This window comes from Electrona antarctica, assembly GCF_951216825.1.
Source record: "Electrona antarctica genome assembly, chromosome: 21".
Lineage (NCBI taxonomy): Eukaryota > Metazoa > Chordata > Actinopteri > Myctophiformes > Myctophidae > Electrona > Electrona antarctica.
In genome coordinates this window covers 34,331,829-34,348,292 of record NC_136802.1, presented here as the reverse complement: position 1 = coordinate 34,348,292, position 16,464 = coordinate 34,331,829, and the positions used below count along the sequence as shown (strand labels likewise).

Sequence of the window (16,464 nt, the reverse complement as noted above, 5' to 3'; positions counted from 1 at the left end):
AGTGACAGGGTGGGGTCACACTGTCACAGACACCTACACTGAAACAGGCCGGACCACCACAAGCCACCGGGCCGGCCCACCAGACATATGTGACACAGATTGACAAACAATAAGTCATTGGATTATTTTTACAGTTTGTATTTTCATGTCATATGAACGCAGGGGATCGTAGCTTCAAATCGACATATTGGTTGTTCAGTTTGACCCACTAGTTTTGGAGATATGGCTTATAAAGAAATGTCTTGCCGGTCCGTTTTGAGATACTGCAGCCAGTGTGTGCAGTTCAGATTGTTGATGTTGAATTATAAATGTGGAATATGCAGCAGAAAGAGACTGGTGAGAGACTGTTGACTATTTTGTTTTATATCCTTAAATTATTCAGCTTGGCTGATTGGAGACTTTATAATTCCAATGAATTGGAATCAGTTCTAAAAGGAGCTGGCTAAACAGATTGTTCTTTTGTGGGTGTAATATAATGTAATATTAATCTTGATTCCAAGTAATAAGTAATATAATATTACTTTTCTAAGGAGTAATAACATATACCGGTAAGTCATATTCCCCAACACTGCCCATGCACTTCATGATACAAGACAACAGTGTTGGAGGTTTCTGCCTGACAGCAAACAAGGTGTTGTTTGGGCTTCCTGTTCTCAGGTCTATGGATGCTGTTGTTAGGATGTTTTTCTTTATCCATTTAACACGGCCCACTGAAAGGCCTCATCATTCTAACCCGTGTGTCAAGCGCAGCCAGCTATTGATGGCGCCACGTAATTGATACCGCGCTGTCTTTTAACACAGTGTTTGTCATTCTTGTCATCGCCAGACCTCATCCATTTGGCCGCCGCTGACTGACTCGTCCGAGCGTTTTATTTTATTATTTGTTTTCTCCATCCTGTATGACCGTCAGGCACAGGTAGTTGCCGTGCATTCGCAATGCGTGGCTCAGGGGCCATTCACCGTACCAGTACTCAGGGGCCATTCACCGTACCAGTACTCAGGGGCCATTCACCGTACCAGTACTCAGGGGCCATTCACCGTACCAATACTCAGGGGCCATTCACCGTACCAGTACTCAGGGGCCATTCACTGTACCAATACTCAGGGGCCATTCACCGTACCAGTACTCAGGGGCCATTCACCGTACCAATACTCAGGGGCCATTCACCGTACCAGTACTCAGGGGCCATTCACTGTACCAATACTCAGGGGCCATTCACCGTACCAATACTCAGGGGCCATTCACCGTACCAGTACTCAGGGGCCATTCACCGTACCAGTACTCAGGGGCCATTCACCGTACCAGTACTCAGGGGCCATTCACCGTACCAGTACTCAGGGGCCATTCACCGTACCAGTACTCAGGGGCCATTCACCGTACCAGTACTCAGCTCATCTAGAGTCTAGAGCAGTGCGCGTGCAGCCACATCTACATGTAATCATGTTTTCCATTACATATTCATTTTCTGTATATTCTCATCAATGCATACTTACTATTATTTTACGATGATATAATTATCTGTATGGTTTTGGAATTGTTGTCTTGGTTTATTTTCACTTTAGGTGAATGCATACTAGACTAGAATGTTCCTTTACTATTGTTGCGCGCACACACACACACACACACACACACACACACACACACACACACACACACACACACACACACACACACACACACACACACAGCTCGCTGCTTCACTGAGCTCTCATTAAGGAAGACATCATCATGACCCATTAGACACACCATGGCAATCGCCTGCACCGTAGAGGCGTGTAGCAATCACCGACTCTGAGCCATTGACACACTATTAAGGTATAGAATGTCTGTGTCTGTGTGCATGTGTCTGTGTTGACCTTCCCCATAGCTGGCTGGAGGTGATGCATTTGTGTGTGTGGCATGCATATTCTGTTTCAGTTATCATCAATCATGTCTATAACCTCTGTAAGGAATCTTGGGAGTTTTCTTCTCTTTCTTTTTTCATTTACATATCAGGCAACATGGTAGAAGTCAGTGGTAGCTTTTCGGCGCTCTGATCACGTGGAATAAAGAGCTTATACAAACACTCATGAAATAGACACAGACCTTACTGAAAAATCTAAATCAAAATCACGCCTATGATATCCATGCATTACCACACTATCAAATCTAAATTAAATACTAATTGGTCCTTGAGGGCCACTGTAATCTTGCCTAGCTTAGAGGGGACATTTGTCTCTTCTCCTGTGAATCACAATGACTCACAATAAATAGCGGGGGCCTGCCGCGGGTCAATTGAAAAGTAACATGGAGGAAAATGATCAAATTAATAAATATGTAAATAATTGTACGGATATGCTGATGAGCTTTTTTTATCCCACGATTTTGCAACCCATTTTTTCACCCAGTGTCAATTATCTAATGTAATCCTGGGCGCTACACTTCCTCTGCCAACCTGGGGGGGGGGGGGGGGGGGGGGCAGCGGCTGACCTCATGCTCCCTTCTATGCATGAGGAGTCCAAGCTGCTTTTTTTCACCTGACTGATGAGCTTATTCCTAACCAGTGGAAACTGATTTATTACAGCCTTCGCACCCACAGCACATCTATATGCACCACTCTGTTATGTTGTATGAAACATCAACTTTAGAAAGTAAAAGGCATTCACGAATATGACTCATTACATTATTATCAATTATCCAAAATATGAAATGAATGCTCTTACTAGGCAACATGCAAACAACATTGGCAATGTGGTTGAATAAAACATTTGTAGTGTGGAAATAATGTATTTTCTTCTGCTGGACAATGCTGATTTACTCTGAGAGTGTTGGTTCCATTTGTACACTCTCGGAGTTACAGACCTGTAAGGGTCCATTTGGTTCCAAACTATCATTTAGCTGGGGACCCCCTGGAACTCCCACAGGGACTTTGAAGCTCTTCCAAGCATCGATGCAGTGCAAACTACAAACACATTCTAACGCAATGGTAAATACTGGGGGCTAATGTTGTTGCTAACAGTAAGTGATCAAAGGCATTTCTCAAAACATTATACAAAAAAACCGAATGGTCAATTATATTAATTATATTAATACATGCACAACTGTGGAAATGAAGAAAATAAAGTTGAAGAATTCACTATAAATCTTAAAACAGGTCGGAGTATTTCATCCAGTTGTAAACAAGGAAGTGGTCCGGGTCTGCGGAAAAAAGTAGCGCAGCAGAGTTTCAGCAGAGAGAATTCTCCACAGCACAGAGAAGCACAGCACAGAGTAGAAGTTTGCACATGAAGGGTTTGTGGATTTATATGACGTGTGTGGGGGGAAAACATTATTTGTAGTTAATTAGTTTTTTGTTTGTAAATATTAATATGTTTTGCAAAGTTTAAGTGTGCCTTTGAAACTCGATGTAAAACAAAAATCACACCCGTGTGAACTGAGTGGTGCAAGGTCTTATATAGTCTGATCAGCTATGTCAGTGACGTCACACACTAACCATGGTAACCATGCTCACCTGTGCACGGACACGTACACAGGTACACAAACATTGCACAGACACGTACACAGGTACACAAACATACAGACAAAGCTAGTTATTGGAGTGGTTTGCACCACTCAAAAATACAAAACATAAATTTGAAACACAGATGTGAAACACGGGTAAAAAACACAAATCTGAACTTGTGGATACAAAACACAAATGTGAACCTGTGAGTTCAATTCACTCACGTGAGTTACAAATCTGAACTTGTGAGTACAAAATCTGTGAGACTTTTGAGACCGTTCTGGCTCCCATTTAAACCTATTTAGGTTTGTCTTACGGTGGACATATTTGCCTGAAAAGGAATCTTTGAAATGTTTCATAGTTTTAGAAATATAGTGCTTTCAAATTTGAGAAATGTATAGGCCTAATGGGGCTCAATGGCAGATAGTGGCACGTCAAAAAAAATCACTTTCACCTAGAAACTCCATTCACACTTTTTATAATTCAGCTTACTGTGGAGAAACATGCTGGAACTTTTTACTTTGAAATGTTTTGTAGTTTCTGAGTTATTTAACTTAAACTCCCAATGCATTCTCAATGGCAATAGCACAAACTTTGGCAGGCTACTAGTCCTACATACTTACACCTAGAAACCCCATTCAAACTTCAAAATGGTCATCTATGTTTTTACTATAACCCCCCCACTATATTGTCTGGAAACCACAGGGAGTAAGTAAGTAAGTAAATTTTATTTATAAAGCACCTTTCGAAGCAAAGCTACACGGCCCTCCCCGCGCCCACTGCTCACACATTGATGGGTTCTTTTTCAGTACCCGACACGTGGTTTGAACCGTCACGGTATCCTGTGGTGTCCCGTATGACTAGCCCACTGTGCCATTATACCGGCCAATCGACACTGATTATTGTCATTATCTAACTAGATCTCTTCCCGCTAAAATAGCTGATCTACAGTACAAGCTCGCAACACTTTGCAACGTGGCACGTTGTGAACTTGTAGAAGTTTACCCCATGTAGTAATTTTGAGGACCCCCTAGGGCAGGGGTTCTCAACGTTTTTGGCCGGGGACCCCCGCCCCGCCCCGCCCCCTCCCGACCCCCAATATAAATTGACTGCTACAATAACCTTAAACCATTTTGGGCGGGAACCCCTTTTGGTGTTTTAAGCATTGTTATAATTTAGCTATTGAAAAATAGCAGATCTACAAGCTCATAGCGCGCTACGAGCTTGTAGGTCTGCTATTTTTGAAAAATCGTGAAAAAGAAATTAATTATTTTTTTGAAAATAATTTGGGGACCCCCTAAAATAATTTGGCGACCCCCCGAGGGGTCGCGACCCACGGGTTGAGAACCCCTGCCCTAGGGAACCCGGACCCCTGTAGTAACTCTGAAGACACTTAGGGGATCCCGACCCCCTGTTGAAGACCCATGATCTAGTGTGTAAAAATGAAATGATTTCAAATGTGAAACAGACTTCAACACATGCAAGTCAAGTCAATTTTATTAATTTAGCACATTTAAAAACAACAGCAGTTGACCCAAAGTGCTTTCCAAAACAAATAGACCTTAGTAGAGCAATAGTAAAAGCAAGCGTAAAAGCATTACACAATAATAAAACAAAAACAAAAGAACAACAAAGGACAACATACAATAACCTCAAACCGTGTTAAAAGCCAGACTAAAAAGGTGCATTTTCAGTTCAGATAGAGTATACAGTTTATACATGTAATGAGGATTCATTACATGCAGTGTCTGCTGATGGACACTAAAGTTAGGCAGGAATGTGACTTTGGCAAAAACAATGACATTAACATCTTTAGTGACCGTGAAGGCAATTGACAGACTCTGTGTGGACGCCATCTAGTGTCCATCAGCAGTGTCCAATGTCCAATATAATTGTGGGGGTCCTTGACATGAAGTTTGAGCAACACTGTTTCAGACAACAGTTTGGATTTAGAAGGCCTCAGGTCTTAATGGGTTAACAGGAGTTTATGACACAGATGCAATACGCGAGTTTCCTTGTTACCTTTTTACAAGGCGCCTTTTCTAAGTGAGACAATAATGATATGTAAGTATTGTTTGTTTCACTCAATAATGAGTATATGTACTGTATAAATAGACGTGGCGTTTACCACTTGATGTTTCAGGTAGTCAGCCATTTCAATCATTGGACAGATTACTATATCTTCTATATTGTGTATATAGTAAGTCTAGTAGGCCAGGGGTTCTCAACGTTTTTGGCCGGGGACCCCCGGAAATGCTTTGGCAATGTCTCGGGACCCCCAATATAAATTGACTGCTACAATAACCTTAAACCATTTTGGGCGGGAAGTCGGGAACCCCTTTTGGTGTTTTAAGCATTGTTATAATTTAGCTATTGAAAAATAGCAGATCTACAAGCTCATAGCGCGCCACCGAGTGGCGCACTACGAGCTTGTAGGTCTGCTATTTTTGAAAAATCGTGAAAATATTTTTTTTTTCTTTTCTTTTTTTAATAATTTGGGGACCCCCTAAAATAATTTGGCGACCCCCCGAGGGGTCGCGACCCACGGGTTGAGAACCCCTGTAGTAGGCTAACCCTTTTATCACAAACCTGGCCAGTCTTTATTTGTAGGCTACTTTGCCTGGGAGCAAAGGCACCAACACACAGAGTGGGTAAGATAAGAGCTTTATTGATTCTGCCAGGGAGTGGAATTCACTTACTGTACAATCAGTGGTGGAACTCAAGTAGTCTACTTAAGTACAATTTTGAGGTACTTTTACTTTACTTGAGTATTTCCATTTTACTAATTCCACCACTGTATTTTAAACTATAGTATCCAGTGTATTCTTATTAGTTATCATACAGTACGATTTCTATTACATAATATTGAATGGAATAATTTAATGGAAACAGGTCTGTCAATTCATTTTTCGAATGTTTGTTCACATGGAATATCAAATCCATAAATTAATTATTACCCCATACACAACAACACATGGTACCAATGTGTATGAATAGGAGAACAAAATACTAAAACAGATTATTAACCACTCTGAGCCCTATTCAGGACAAAACTAAAGACAGGAGGTGAGATCACACAACGTGGCAGTGGCTCCGTTGTGTGGGATAGAAAATCCCACATGGAGTTTGTGGGTGAATGTAGCCTGGACGCTGTGGAGGAGAGTCATGGCACCATAGTCAGAGACACCGTAGAAGGACAGAGCACCCGCACTGGGGTCCAGGTACACTCCTACTCTGGAGGACACGCCACCTGAAAGTTTTGTTTTGACGCCTCTGTGTCTGAAACTAGATTTCAGTTTGGTACACCTCAAAAACCACGATTTATCGTCAAATCCAAATTCACATTCACATTCGTTATGCTGGGTCCACGTCCACTTTCTGCTGATGTCTTTAGGGGAGACTGCTATACCGACAGAGTCTCCGCTCCACTGTACCTCGAAGTAACAGCGTCCCGTCAGACCCTCTCTGCTCAGAACCTGAGGCCGTCCATTGAATCTCTCTGGGTGATAAGGATAAGATTGCTGCTTGGCCGTTCGTTTTACTTCTCTGTTCCCTTTAGTCAGAGAAAGCCATAGGTTTGCCGTATTCGGATCCAGTGTGATTGGACATAAATATTGTAAGAACTCGGCTCTGGTCTTGGGTACCTGCGATGCCGAAGAATCCTGTGTTCTGTTTGGTGTCTCTGAAGGTGTCCTGTCCTCTTTAAGAATGTCCTCTAGTTTGTCCCTCATCTTGGACACGGAAGTAGTCACATCTTCAAAGTATCTCGGCGGGCGGGCATTGCTGCCGACTGGGTGTGTAGATTTGCCGATGGTAGAGAGAGAAGTGTAACGCTGTAGAAATTGGAACAGGTCCTCTTTGTGTGAGCGCTGATCCAGCTCAGCATGTCTCCTCAGTTCAGTGACCTCCCGCTCCACACGCTTCCTCTGTTCTTCAGCACGACTCACTTCACGTTTCTGCCGGTCTCTGATCTGATCCCTCACCTCAGATCGTCTCCTCTCAACAGAAGAGGTGAGCTCAGTAAAGACAGCGTCACTGTCCTCCACTGCTCTGTCAGCACATTGATTGATCGACTCCACCTCCTGGTGAAGCATCTTTACGTCCTTCTCTCTCTCCCAGATTATCTGCTGGACGTTCTGCTGAATGACATGAAGCTCTTTCTCCTGAAGCCTGGTGGAGGCGGGGAGTCCCGTCTGCTTCAGGCTCTCCACCACCTCAGCCAACAAAAAACAGTTTTTCTTCAGAACGGGTCTTAGTTTGAACGTCTGTCTACACTGTGGACAGCTGAACTTCCCTATTTGATCATCCTGATTCCAGTAGACCTCAATACACCCACTGCAGTAGTTGTGTCCACAGGTAACAGTCACCGGATCCTTCAGTAGATCCAGACAGATAGAACAGTGGAATCGTTCCTGGTCTAGTTGAACTCCTTGCTGCGACATTTTAGTACAATTGACTGTCTGACGGCTAGAGTTCAGTTAGCTTGAATTTCCTCAGGGATCACATGACATGAGAGTCCTTTCTGGTTGGTTCCTAAAGACAAGCCACACTGAACCTTGTCCCTTGTGCTTATAGGAAAAGGCTTGGCAGGAAACTACTGACACTCATCAAGTGAGGTTCAAGGTTCAATTGCGTTCTTTATTGTTGCATGATGTTGTGTCATCAAATTAAAACTTCTGTTCAGTTTCTCAGACATTGCATTGGACTAGGAGTGGGAGAGTGAACATTTTGTACTTAATTAGAAGTATCAATACTGCAATGTAGTAAATGTCCGTAATTAAATATGTATTTGAGTATGAATTGGTATCGAAATGTAGTTAAATTGCCCAAAGTAGAAAGTACTCATTATACAGCATGTCCCATTTCAGAAGTTTTCAAATGTATACATTTGTATATGTTACAGTAAAATCGAGAAATCAGTAAAATAGAGAAAAACAGGACCTGGAATAACAGGCGCCCCAGTTCTGCTTTTCTTGACTGTTTCATAAACCAATGTATAGCCTTCAACGCAACACCATGCGACCATCTATTTTCAAATGGCAGGAATTTATATAAGGCTAAAGTGGTTAATGTATGTTTTGTAATAATGATCAAAATCAACAAAGTAACTGGGGGATTTGTTTTTACGTCCGGATTCCCCGTCCTGGACTCATATTTGAAATACTCATATTTGAAATAAAGTAAAAGATACCTCAAAGGCTACTTAAGTACAGTACTTTAGTCAGGTTTAATGTTTGTTTTTAGTTCAAGTTTGTTTTAAAAACGCCATTGACAATAAGGGAAAATGTATGTAATATTGTCTCTTTATTGTTAATGGCATTTAATGTTTGTGTTGGCACCGTTTGTTCACCATTACATCACCTAATCAACATGAGTTAGACTTTAATATATTAGCACCCCCCACTTCACAGTTTGTCCCTTTAGTAGATCTTCAAACTCACAGCTCACAACACTTTTAGGCATAGTTTTTGTAAGGTTAAAGGATAGGGTTTAGGCATATAGCCACGCCCACCTGGGCGAAATACCAAAGAAACATGAAGTCCCAGTAGTTTGAGACTCACTGAACTGAATGCGGCCTGATGTTCTCTGTACTGCTCCTCTCTGTATGAGTGGTTATATGGTGACCTCTGCAGGACAGTCAGTGTCACTGCACCAGGGCCATAAGGTGCTGTCAGGGCTTTCTCTCTATAGCCGCCCTTCAGAATCATATTTATTGGCAACATCACAGGTTTAGAAGTGGGCGAGATTGTTATTTATTTGTATGTGTGTGCTCCATCATTTGCAGTCTTGTGAGAATATTTTTGATATAACATAATATGTTCTGGAGGTAATTCTAGCAGGTAATTAACATGTTTCAATATGGCAGCATGTTTTCCAATATGGCTGCCAATAAACTGCATAAATGTGTACATCTGCTCATGGTTAATCCACAGTTGGCACAGATCACCTTTATACCACAGTAATTGATAATCAACCTCGGGCACATATAATTTACAAAATGGCTGCAACTGGGTCTATGTTTTAGACTTGGATCATTTTGCTGGGGCTGTACATATCACACATTCGTAATTGCAATTCAAACTTAATGTATGCGTTTCATCAGAAAATCTGCCTTCTTCAGGACAGAACACAAGCCTCTGTGTGTGTGTGCATTGGGGTTTGGTCTGCTAATCAGTCATCCTTTAAATTGGTCTCCAAAATCCACCACAAATATTGCTCAGGGAAAAGGACTTTGTACAGGCTACTTTATTTAATAAAAATGTAGCCTACCTTTCAATGTGCATAGCCTATATCATTTGTACAGTTAGCATAACGGTCCATTAAAGCAGTGGTTCTCAACATGTGGGTCGGCCACACGATGTTTTGGGGGGGCTCCCCAGATGACAGTGAAGTGACAATTTTAGGCCTTTATAATTCCTCACACCCGTGTGAAGTGAGGGGCAATCTTATCATTATAAATCATCATACATCATCTCATGAACTGAATTTATGTGATTGGTTAGTCGATTTGCTCGTCTACATATGACGTACATTTTCCCTTCATTGTCAATGGCATTTAATGTTGGTGTTGCCACAAATCATATTTGACGGACATAATTACCTAATTTCTCCTTTCATTGTCAATGGCAAAATATGAGCCGCGAGGGGACAAAAGCTGTATCAAAAAGAAAGGAACTCGAGGCGTTGTGAGCTTGCAGATTGGCTATTTCCACGATATTGGTCTGTGCATGGAACGGAGTCAAACGAAATGTAAAGGCTCAACAAGTCCACGTGCTTGTCAGGGTCGGGGGGGTCCCGGATCAAATATGGTAATTTGGGTGGGCCGCGGCCTGAAGAGGTCGAGAGCCACTGCACGGAAGTGGAATTTTTCTGTCCATGTGCAGCAGAGCCCGACAGGGCGTTAGAGAGAACTGGACGCTCTGGACCAAGGCTAGCCATGGGAGGGCTCTCTTAGCCTGGCGCGGCCAGACTCATAGCGAGGGTTCACTGATGTTTCCTCCCCAGAATCTTCAGTGAATCCCCGCTATGAGGCTGGCCAAGCCAGGCTAGGGCTCTCTTACAATGGGTCTGGTTGAGTGTATAGTTGATTAAAACAAAAAGAGTGTGCCATTCAGTTCGTAGTGCTCGCGGAACCAAAAGCCTCATACCGAATGGTTATGTGTATAGGCTATCATTACACCCCTCGTAGATATTAAGTACACAAGCCGAGGATGTATTAATACCGGACACGCACATCCACCATATACCATGAAGCAATTTCTAAGTTTTGTTTCTCGTCAAAAGCCCTTGAACATAGGACGAAGGACAGTGGACATACCCTGTAATGCAAACCTGAAACTAAATAAATAAAATCACACCCGTGTGATGAGTGAGGGGCGCTCTTATCATCATCATACATCATCTCATTCCGGCCAATGACAATTTGTGTCCTCACCTTTGTCTTCAATGTTTGTGTTTACACAAACCCTCAAAGCTGGCCATTCATTGGCAATGGCATTCAATGCTTGTGTTTACACAAACCCTGAAAGCTGGACATAGGGAAATAAATAAATGCGTACTATAAACATATGTATTAAAAAGATAAAAACAAAAATGATGACGACGATTTCTAGATGTTACCACTGTAACATATACGGCACAACGCTCATCCACAGTGACACATCGAGCACAAGAACAGTTTGGCTTCCGGCCGCCACAGCTTTAGGTCGCTGTTGATCAGTAGACAACTTGTTTCCAGATGTTCCCAGTATGGACCAGGGGTTTCTGCACAGCCCAGCAGGGGGCAGCGTTGCAATGGACCATCTGATCCTCATGGTGCATGTAGTTCATCAGCACTTGAGCTCCGGCCAGGTGCTCAATCACTTGTTTGCCACTTGGATAGTGTCACACAGACACGATAACATGTGGGCCATCTGACACCGCTAACAGCTTGGTTTCTTAAGGAGTTCGTAGTTCTAAAGACATTCTCAACCCAGAACTGTTCAGACGTGCACTCCCTTCCAGATGACCAGACTACTAAATTAAGGAGTTAGGGTCCAGCATGCTATCTGAGATGTGGCTTTGTGGTTAGAGCTTCCATAAGGATGTGTAGGTTGGAGTTCAATCCTGGCCGAGTCATGCTAAAGACTATCAAAAATGGTACCAAATGCGTCCTTGCTTGCCACTCAACACCAACGGTTTGATTGGGGACATGACCCCATGATATACGAACAAATGTCCCAATGGTGTACTTGAACCATTAGTTCCGAAGGCTACTTATCTTTTGTATTTTTTTTTATGCTCTCCCAGACGCTTCAGCAAGAACTTGACACTCTCGTTCTTGCTGTCATACCTCTCCAAAGTCTTCAGCACCTTGCCCTTGATCATGGCCTGGGCATACTCCTGGCACGTCTCCTGCTCTGTAGACTTCTCCAGGAGGTTTCGGTAGGCGTTGATGATGATGCGTTTCACTTTGTCATTTTTGCTCTCCTGGAGGATGTTGGCCAATCCTGGCACGATGTCGTAACTTTTCAGCTGCTCACACATTTGGGGGTTGAAGGCCAGGAGCCAAATGCAGAAGATCAACTGGTACTGAAGCTGTGTGCCGCACTTGGTGCTCAAAACAGCCTTGATGCATTCGATGCCTTCAGCCTCCATCCAGGCAGCGCGGTACTCATTAACCTTGAGCATCAGGTGGAGGCACCCGACTGCACACTGGACGTAAAGAGAGCCTTCACCCGTTTCTGGATCTGGAACTATGTTCTCTGGTGCGAGTTGATTCTTCACCCAACAAAAGTAGTCGTCGAGGTTGCCTCCCTGCATCGTGTCACGTCCCCAGGCTGACAGTTTGCCGATAATCCTTGCGGCCATGTGGACAATGAATGGGTCCTGGTGGTTCAGCATGGGAAGGAAGTAGGACCATGCGATGTTCCCCGTCTCTTTGGCGTAGTCAATCCAGATGTTGGCCCTCTCTTGGTAATTCTCATCCAGAGCGTCGTCGATCATAGTCAGGATGTACTGGACCGTCTTCTCATCCGAGATGTTTGTAACCAGGTTCAGAAAGGTCTCCACACACTTTTGTCCTTCGTTGTTCAGAATTTCCTGTTGCACCTTGGGCTGAGCCCGAGCCTCGTCGAACCTCGTGATGAACTCAACTACCCCCGCGGACAGTTCACCATTGTAAGACTGCCAGTAGATATCAGTGTTTCGAACCACGCTTACTTCTGCAGCGATGCTGTTGGAGGAAGCTGCAGCGGCCACAACATCACGAATATCGTCCATCTTTGAATATGTGACACAAGGTGTCCCGACAGAAATGTCACGCCACCCACTTCCCTGAGTGACCGGACGAAAGTTGTTCAAGGTTGGGAGGTCTCTTTATGTGCCCGTGCGGAACTCTATCTTGGACATAGACACACCTTCATAAAAACAATTACAACTAGAAAAGTGATGCCCAGTGGAGTGTATATCTCTGCCAGAGAATCTGGCGTCATCAGTACTGTGCCATATTGACGTCCAAATATGGAGTTCAACAGGCTGTATATTTGGCTCTATATTACGTCCACATATGACGTAAATTGTCCATGCATTGTCAATGGGAATTTAATGTTTGTGTAAGACGGAAATAGCCGATTTGCTCGTCCACACATATGACGTAAATTCTCCATTCATTGTCAATGGGAATTTAATGTTTGTGTAAGACGAAGATACAGTATAGCTGAATATAGGAGGGGCTAGCGCCCCCCAAAAACACAAATAAATAGTACGGCATGACATCACAGGTCCTCTCATATTTGGGGTGACTGGCTCCCTGACTACATTGGCTGCGGTTGGTTTCTAAAATGTGTATGAGGGACCCATCCTCCTATATTACTAAATGTGGCTTTCTGGACAGAATCTTTTACTGCGTTATAGGTCTCTCTTGAGACCTCAGGTCAGACCTCAGACCTCAGGTCAGACCTCAGGTTTCAGTGAGATTAAAAAGGCTGAGATCTGACTCAAGGAGGGGAGCAGTACCGGCCTGCAAAGAGGATGCTCAGTCACGGTGGGGTTGTGTCGGATGAAGAAGAGGAAAGGGTGCTCAGCAACGAAGTGAGGAGCAGGGAACTCGGCACTGTCAGAATAATATACCATAGTGGCAGCAGTGGCGGCAGCTGCCTCAGTGCCATCCTCGTTAACTTCCACAAAGGCCTTGTGCACCACCTTGGAAAGCACCAGGTCGTTGGCTGGAGACATGCCCGGAGAAGTCAATCTGTGTGTCGTCCACCATGCCCATCTTGATCAAGATGCCTTTCATGTCATACGTCTCCTCCATCTTGAAACGAGGCAGGCCCAGCTCAACTGTTCTCGGCTCCATCTTGCCCGGATTAGCTTCTCTAGGCCGGTTGTATCGTCCTCCATCTTCTTAACGGGCAGAAATATGAGCATGCTGAGGTCTTTCCCCCCCGTAGGGCAGCTCAAGTATCTGACAGTTGACCTCAGGAATGAAGGCAAGAGGAAACATATTCTGGTACATCATCTTCACCGGCTTCCTTTCAGTCTTGCTAAGTCTGAACTGATCATCCCAGGTGATTTCCTCATGGAACGACTCTTCCCACTTGGCTCTGAAGTAGATGGCATTGACCAACACCAGCCTGGTATCTCCATTCACCACACCCGGGGCAAGCAAGTCTTTGATTTTATCTTGCGTCTGTTTGTCCACCCAGCTGTTGTTGTTTTCAGCCTGGCTCCTTCTGCATTGTCAATGAAGTCCACAGGCTCAAGCTGTGCGTCATAGTGCTCTCTGATCTGGTGGCACTTAAGAACTCCTCAACAAACTGATTGCTCTCCATATAGGCAGTTGGCCAGACTTAGGCCCTCATTTATCAATTGAGTGTAAAATCTGCCCCAAATTCGAGCGTCGGTTTTGTAGTACACTCACGTCGCCGTGGCGGGGGATTCCAGCGCAGGCAGCGCAAATCCTCGTATAGGCCTATAAGGTATGCGCTCATGCAAAACACTGTTTAAATGGCTTAAGCAAACTTGCAACATTGTTTTTAATTGCACGATTTTAATTGCTTGTAAAGGCATCCTTACCAATGCCTTTACAAAATATATTTTTTTCACATGTATTATTAGTTTTATACTTTTTAGGAGTGAAAACATATGTTTAGATGCCTGTGACAGCCAGTCAGCAGTTCAGACAATGCTGCTCCGCTTGTGTACGACAAAAAACAGCTGAGAACAAAGCCTACGACAGCTCAAGGTTTTGCGGAAATGATAAATGCCGCGGTAATTCCGGCGTGCACCCATATTGTGGCGTATGCCGCGTTGATAAATGAGGGCCTCAGGGCGTAGGACTGTCCTGACTTGTTCAGGTCACCCATGAGCTTAGAGAAGTCCATGTGGACTTCATCATCCTTAAAGTGCAGGACCTCTGACATCTGTGTGGCCGTGTTGCCACGGGCCCCCAGCAACACCATGGCCAGAGCAGAGGAGATGCTGAGAGGAGAGTAGAACACGTTGCCAGTGTTGCAATTTTCTGACAGCTGTTTGAACAGATTCAGAGGAAAAAGTGTTGCTGGCTGCTGCCAGGGGGGTTGGTGGCATTGTGACTGTGAGCAGTGTCCAAACCAGTGTTAAAACGTTAATAACTCTCGATCTAAATCATCCCGTCTAATTCCAAGAAAAGATCATGTCTTAGATGGCCCACCGCGGTCCCGTCGCTAGTCGCGTTGGATAATACCTACAGCCACATCTGGGATAACATCCGGTCCGTCTGTAAAAGTACTCCACTACTATGAATCGCCGGGATGGATTAAATAACCCCGGGCAATCGGAGTGTTATCGTTGTTTGCTAGTGTCTCAATGATGCAGTACGTTCCGGCTTCAAGCTGCCGTTCCTCGACATTCATCATCATCACCGTGATGTCATCCATGCATAAATAAGGAGTTCTGTGTCAGTGCAGTTGCACGTGTTCGAGTGGATGTAACCAATTAGGTGAGTCGATATATGGTTTAACCCCCCCCCCCAAAAAGAAATTTGATACAAAAGGTTTTTCGATGGATTCTGGTAGTATTGGGCATGCTAAATAACACACTAAAAGTCTAAATATAGTCCTCAGAAAGTTGTCATTTTCAAGATGGTGTCCCATATGTTGCAAAGGATTTTTCAACTGATTCTGGTACCTCTGGACATAGCAATATACCTTCTGGAACGGCGTCATTTAAAAAATGGCGTTCAAAATGGCAGCCGGCCAAGCTTAAAATGGCTATACTTATATATCTCAATAGAAAAAAATGATATGAAAGATTTCTCAGTTGATTCTGGTAACTGTAGTCATGCTTATGAACACACAAAAGATCTAGGAAATATACCTTCCGGAAAAGGCTTAATTTTTTCCGAATTTGGGGGTCCCCGCGCCTTTTTTGGGGGGAGGGGGATGTTATAGAACATTTCACACCAGAAATGTAGTACATTGGACTAATGGAGAATTATTATACTGTAGCCTACTTGCTCAGACTGAGTTAATATAGTCTATCAATAAATATAAATGTAAATGTGAATGCACAGTCTGACTTAATGAATAAATCAATGAATGATCATGTTGCCTAAATAAAACATTTCTGTGCATGATTTACATTTAATAATCTTAACGCTTGAATGTAATTAAATTAAATTATCAGCTTATTTACAGAAAATTCACATATAAAATGGGGGAAAAAAATCACACCCGTGTGAAGTGAGGGGTGCTCTTATCCAACGTCATCATACATCATCTCATTCTGGCCAATCACAATTTGCGTCCTCACAATTGTCTTCAATGTTTGTGTTTACCTTTTGTCTTCAATATTTGTGTTTAGTTCCTGCGAGAGTGAGGTCTAGCCAACACCAACTCGGGATTCCTGGATCGCTGCCCTCCACAAATTCCTATCCAACATCAGGTTCTTGAGCTCTGCAGTGTTGTTAGCCAAGCTGTCGCGCCACAGCGAAAGCTTGGTTTGTGATGGTTTGTGCTTACAC

The 16,464-nt window shown here is 43.6% G+C and overlaps 2 protein-coding genes and 1 pseudogene across 3 annotated transcripts; all 3 read right to left on the bottom strand.

The window, feature by feature from the left end:
• Positions 1-6,535: 6,535 nt before the first annotated feature.
• LOC306914352 (tripartite motif-containing protein 16-like protein) lies at positions 6,536-7,924 on the bottom strand (the record flags this gene model as incomplete). The annotated part of the gene is made up of 1 exon (XM_079491347.1): positions 6,536-7,924. The coding sequence occupies one exon, from the start codon at positions 7,922-7,924 to the stop codon at positions 6,536-6,538; it is 1,389 nt and encodes a 462-aa protein (XP_079347473.1).
• Positions 7,925-11,738: 3,814 nt separating this feature from the next.
• On the bottom strand, positions 11,739-12,743 carry LOC306914351 (V-type proton ATPase subunit H-like; the record flags this gene model as incomplete). Its single annotated transcript, XM_079491346.1, has 1 exon — positions 11,739-12,743. The coding sequence occupies one exon, from the start codon at positions 12,741-12,743 to the stop codon at positions 11,739-11,741; it is 1,005 nt and encodes a 334-aa protein (XP_079347472.1).
• Positions 12,744-13,459: 716 nt separating this feature from the next.
• LOC306914350 (leukocyte elastase inhibitor-like) lies at positions 13,460-15,667 on the bottom strand (annotated as a pseudogene). Its single transcript has 3 exons — positions 15,650-15,667; positions 14,787-14,989; positions 13,460-14,310 (listed from the first exon to the last, which is right to left on the bottom strand). The product of its transcript is annotated as a leukocyte elastase inhibitor-like (transcript).
• Positions 15,668-16,464: the final 797 nt, after the last annotated feature.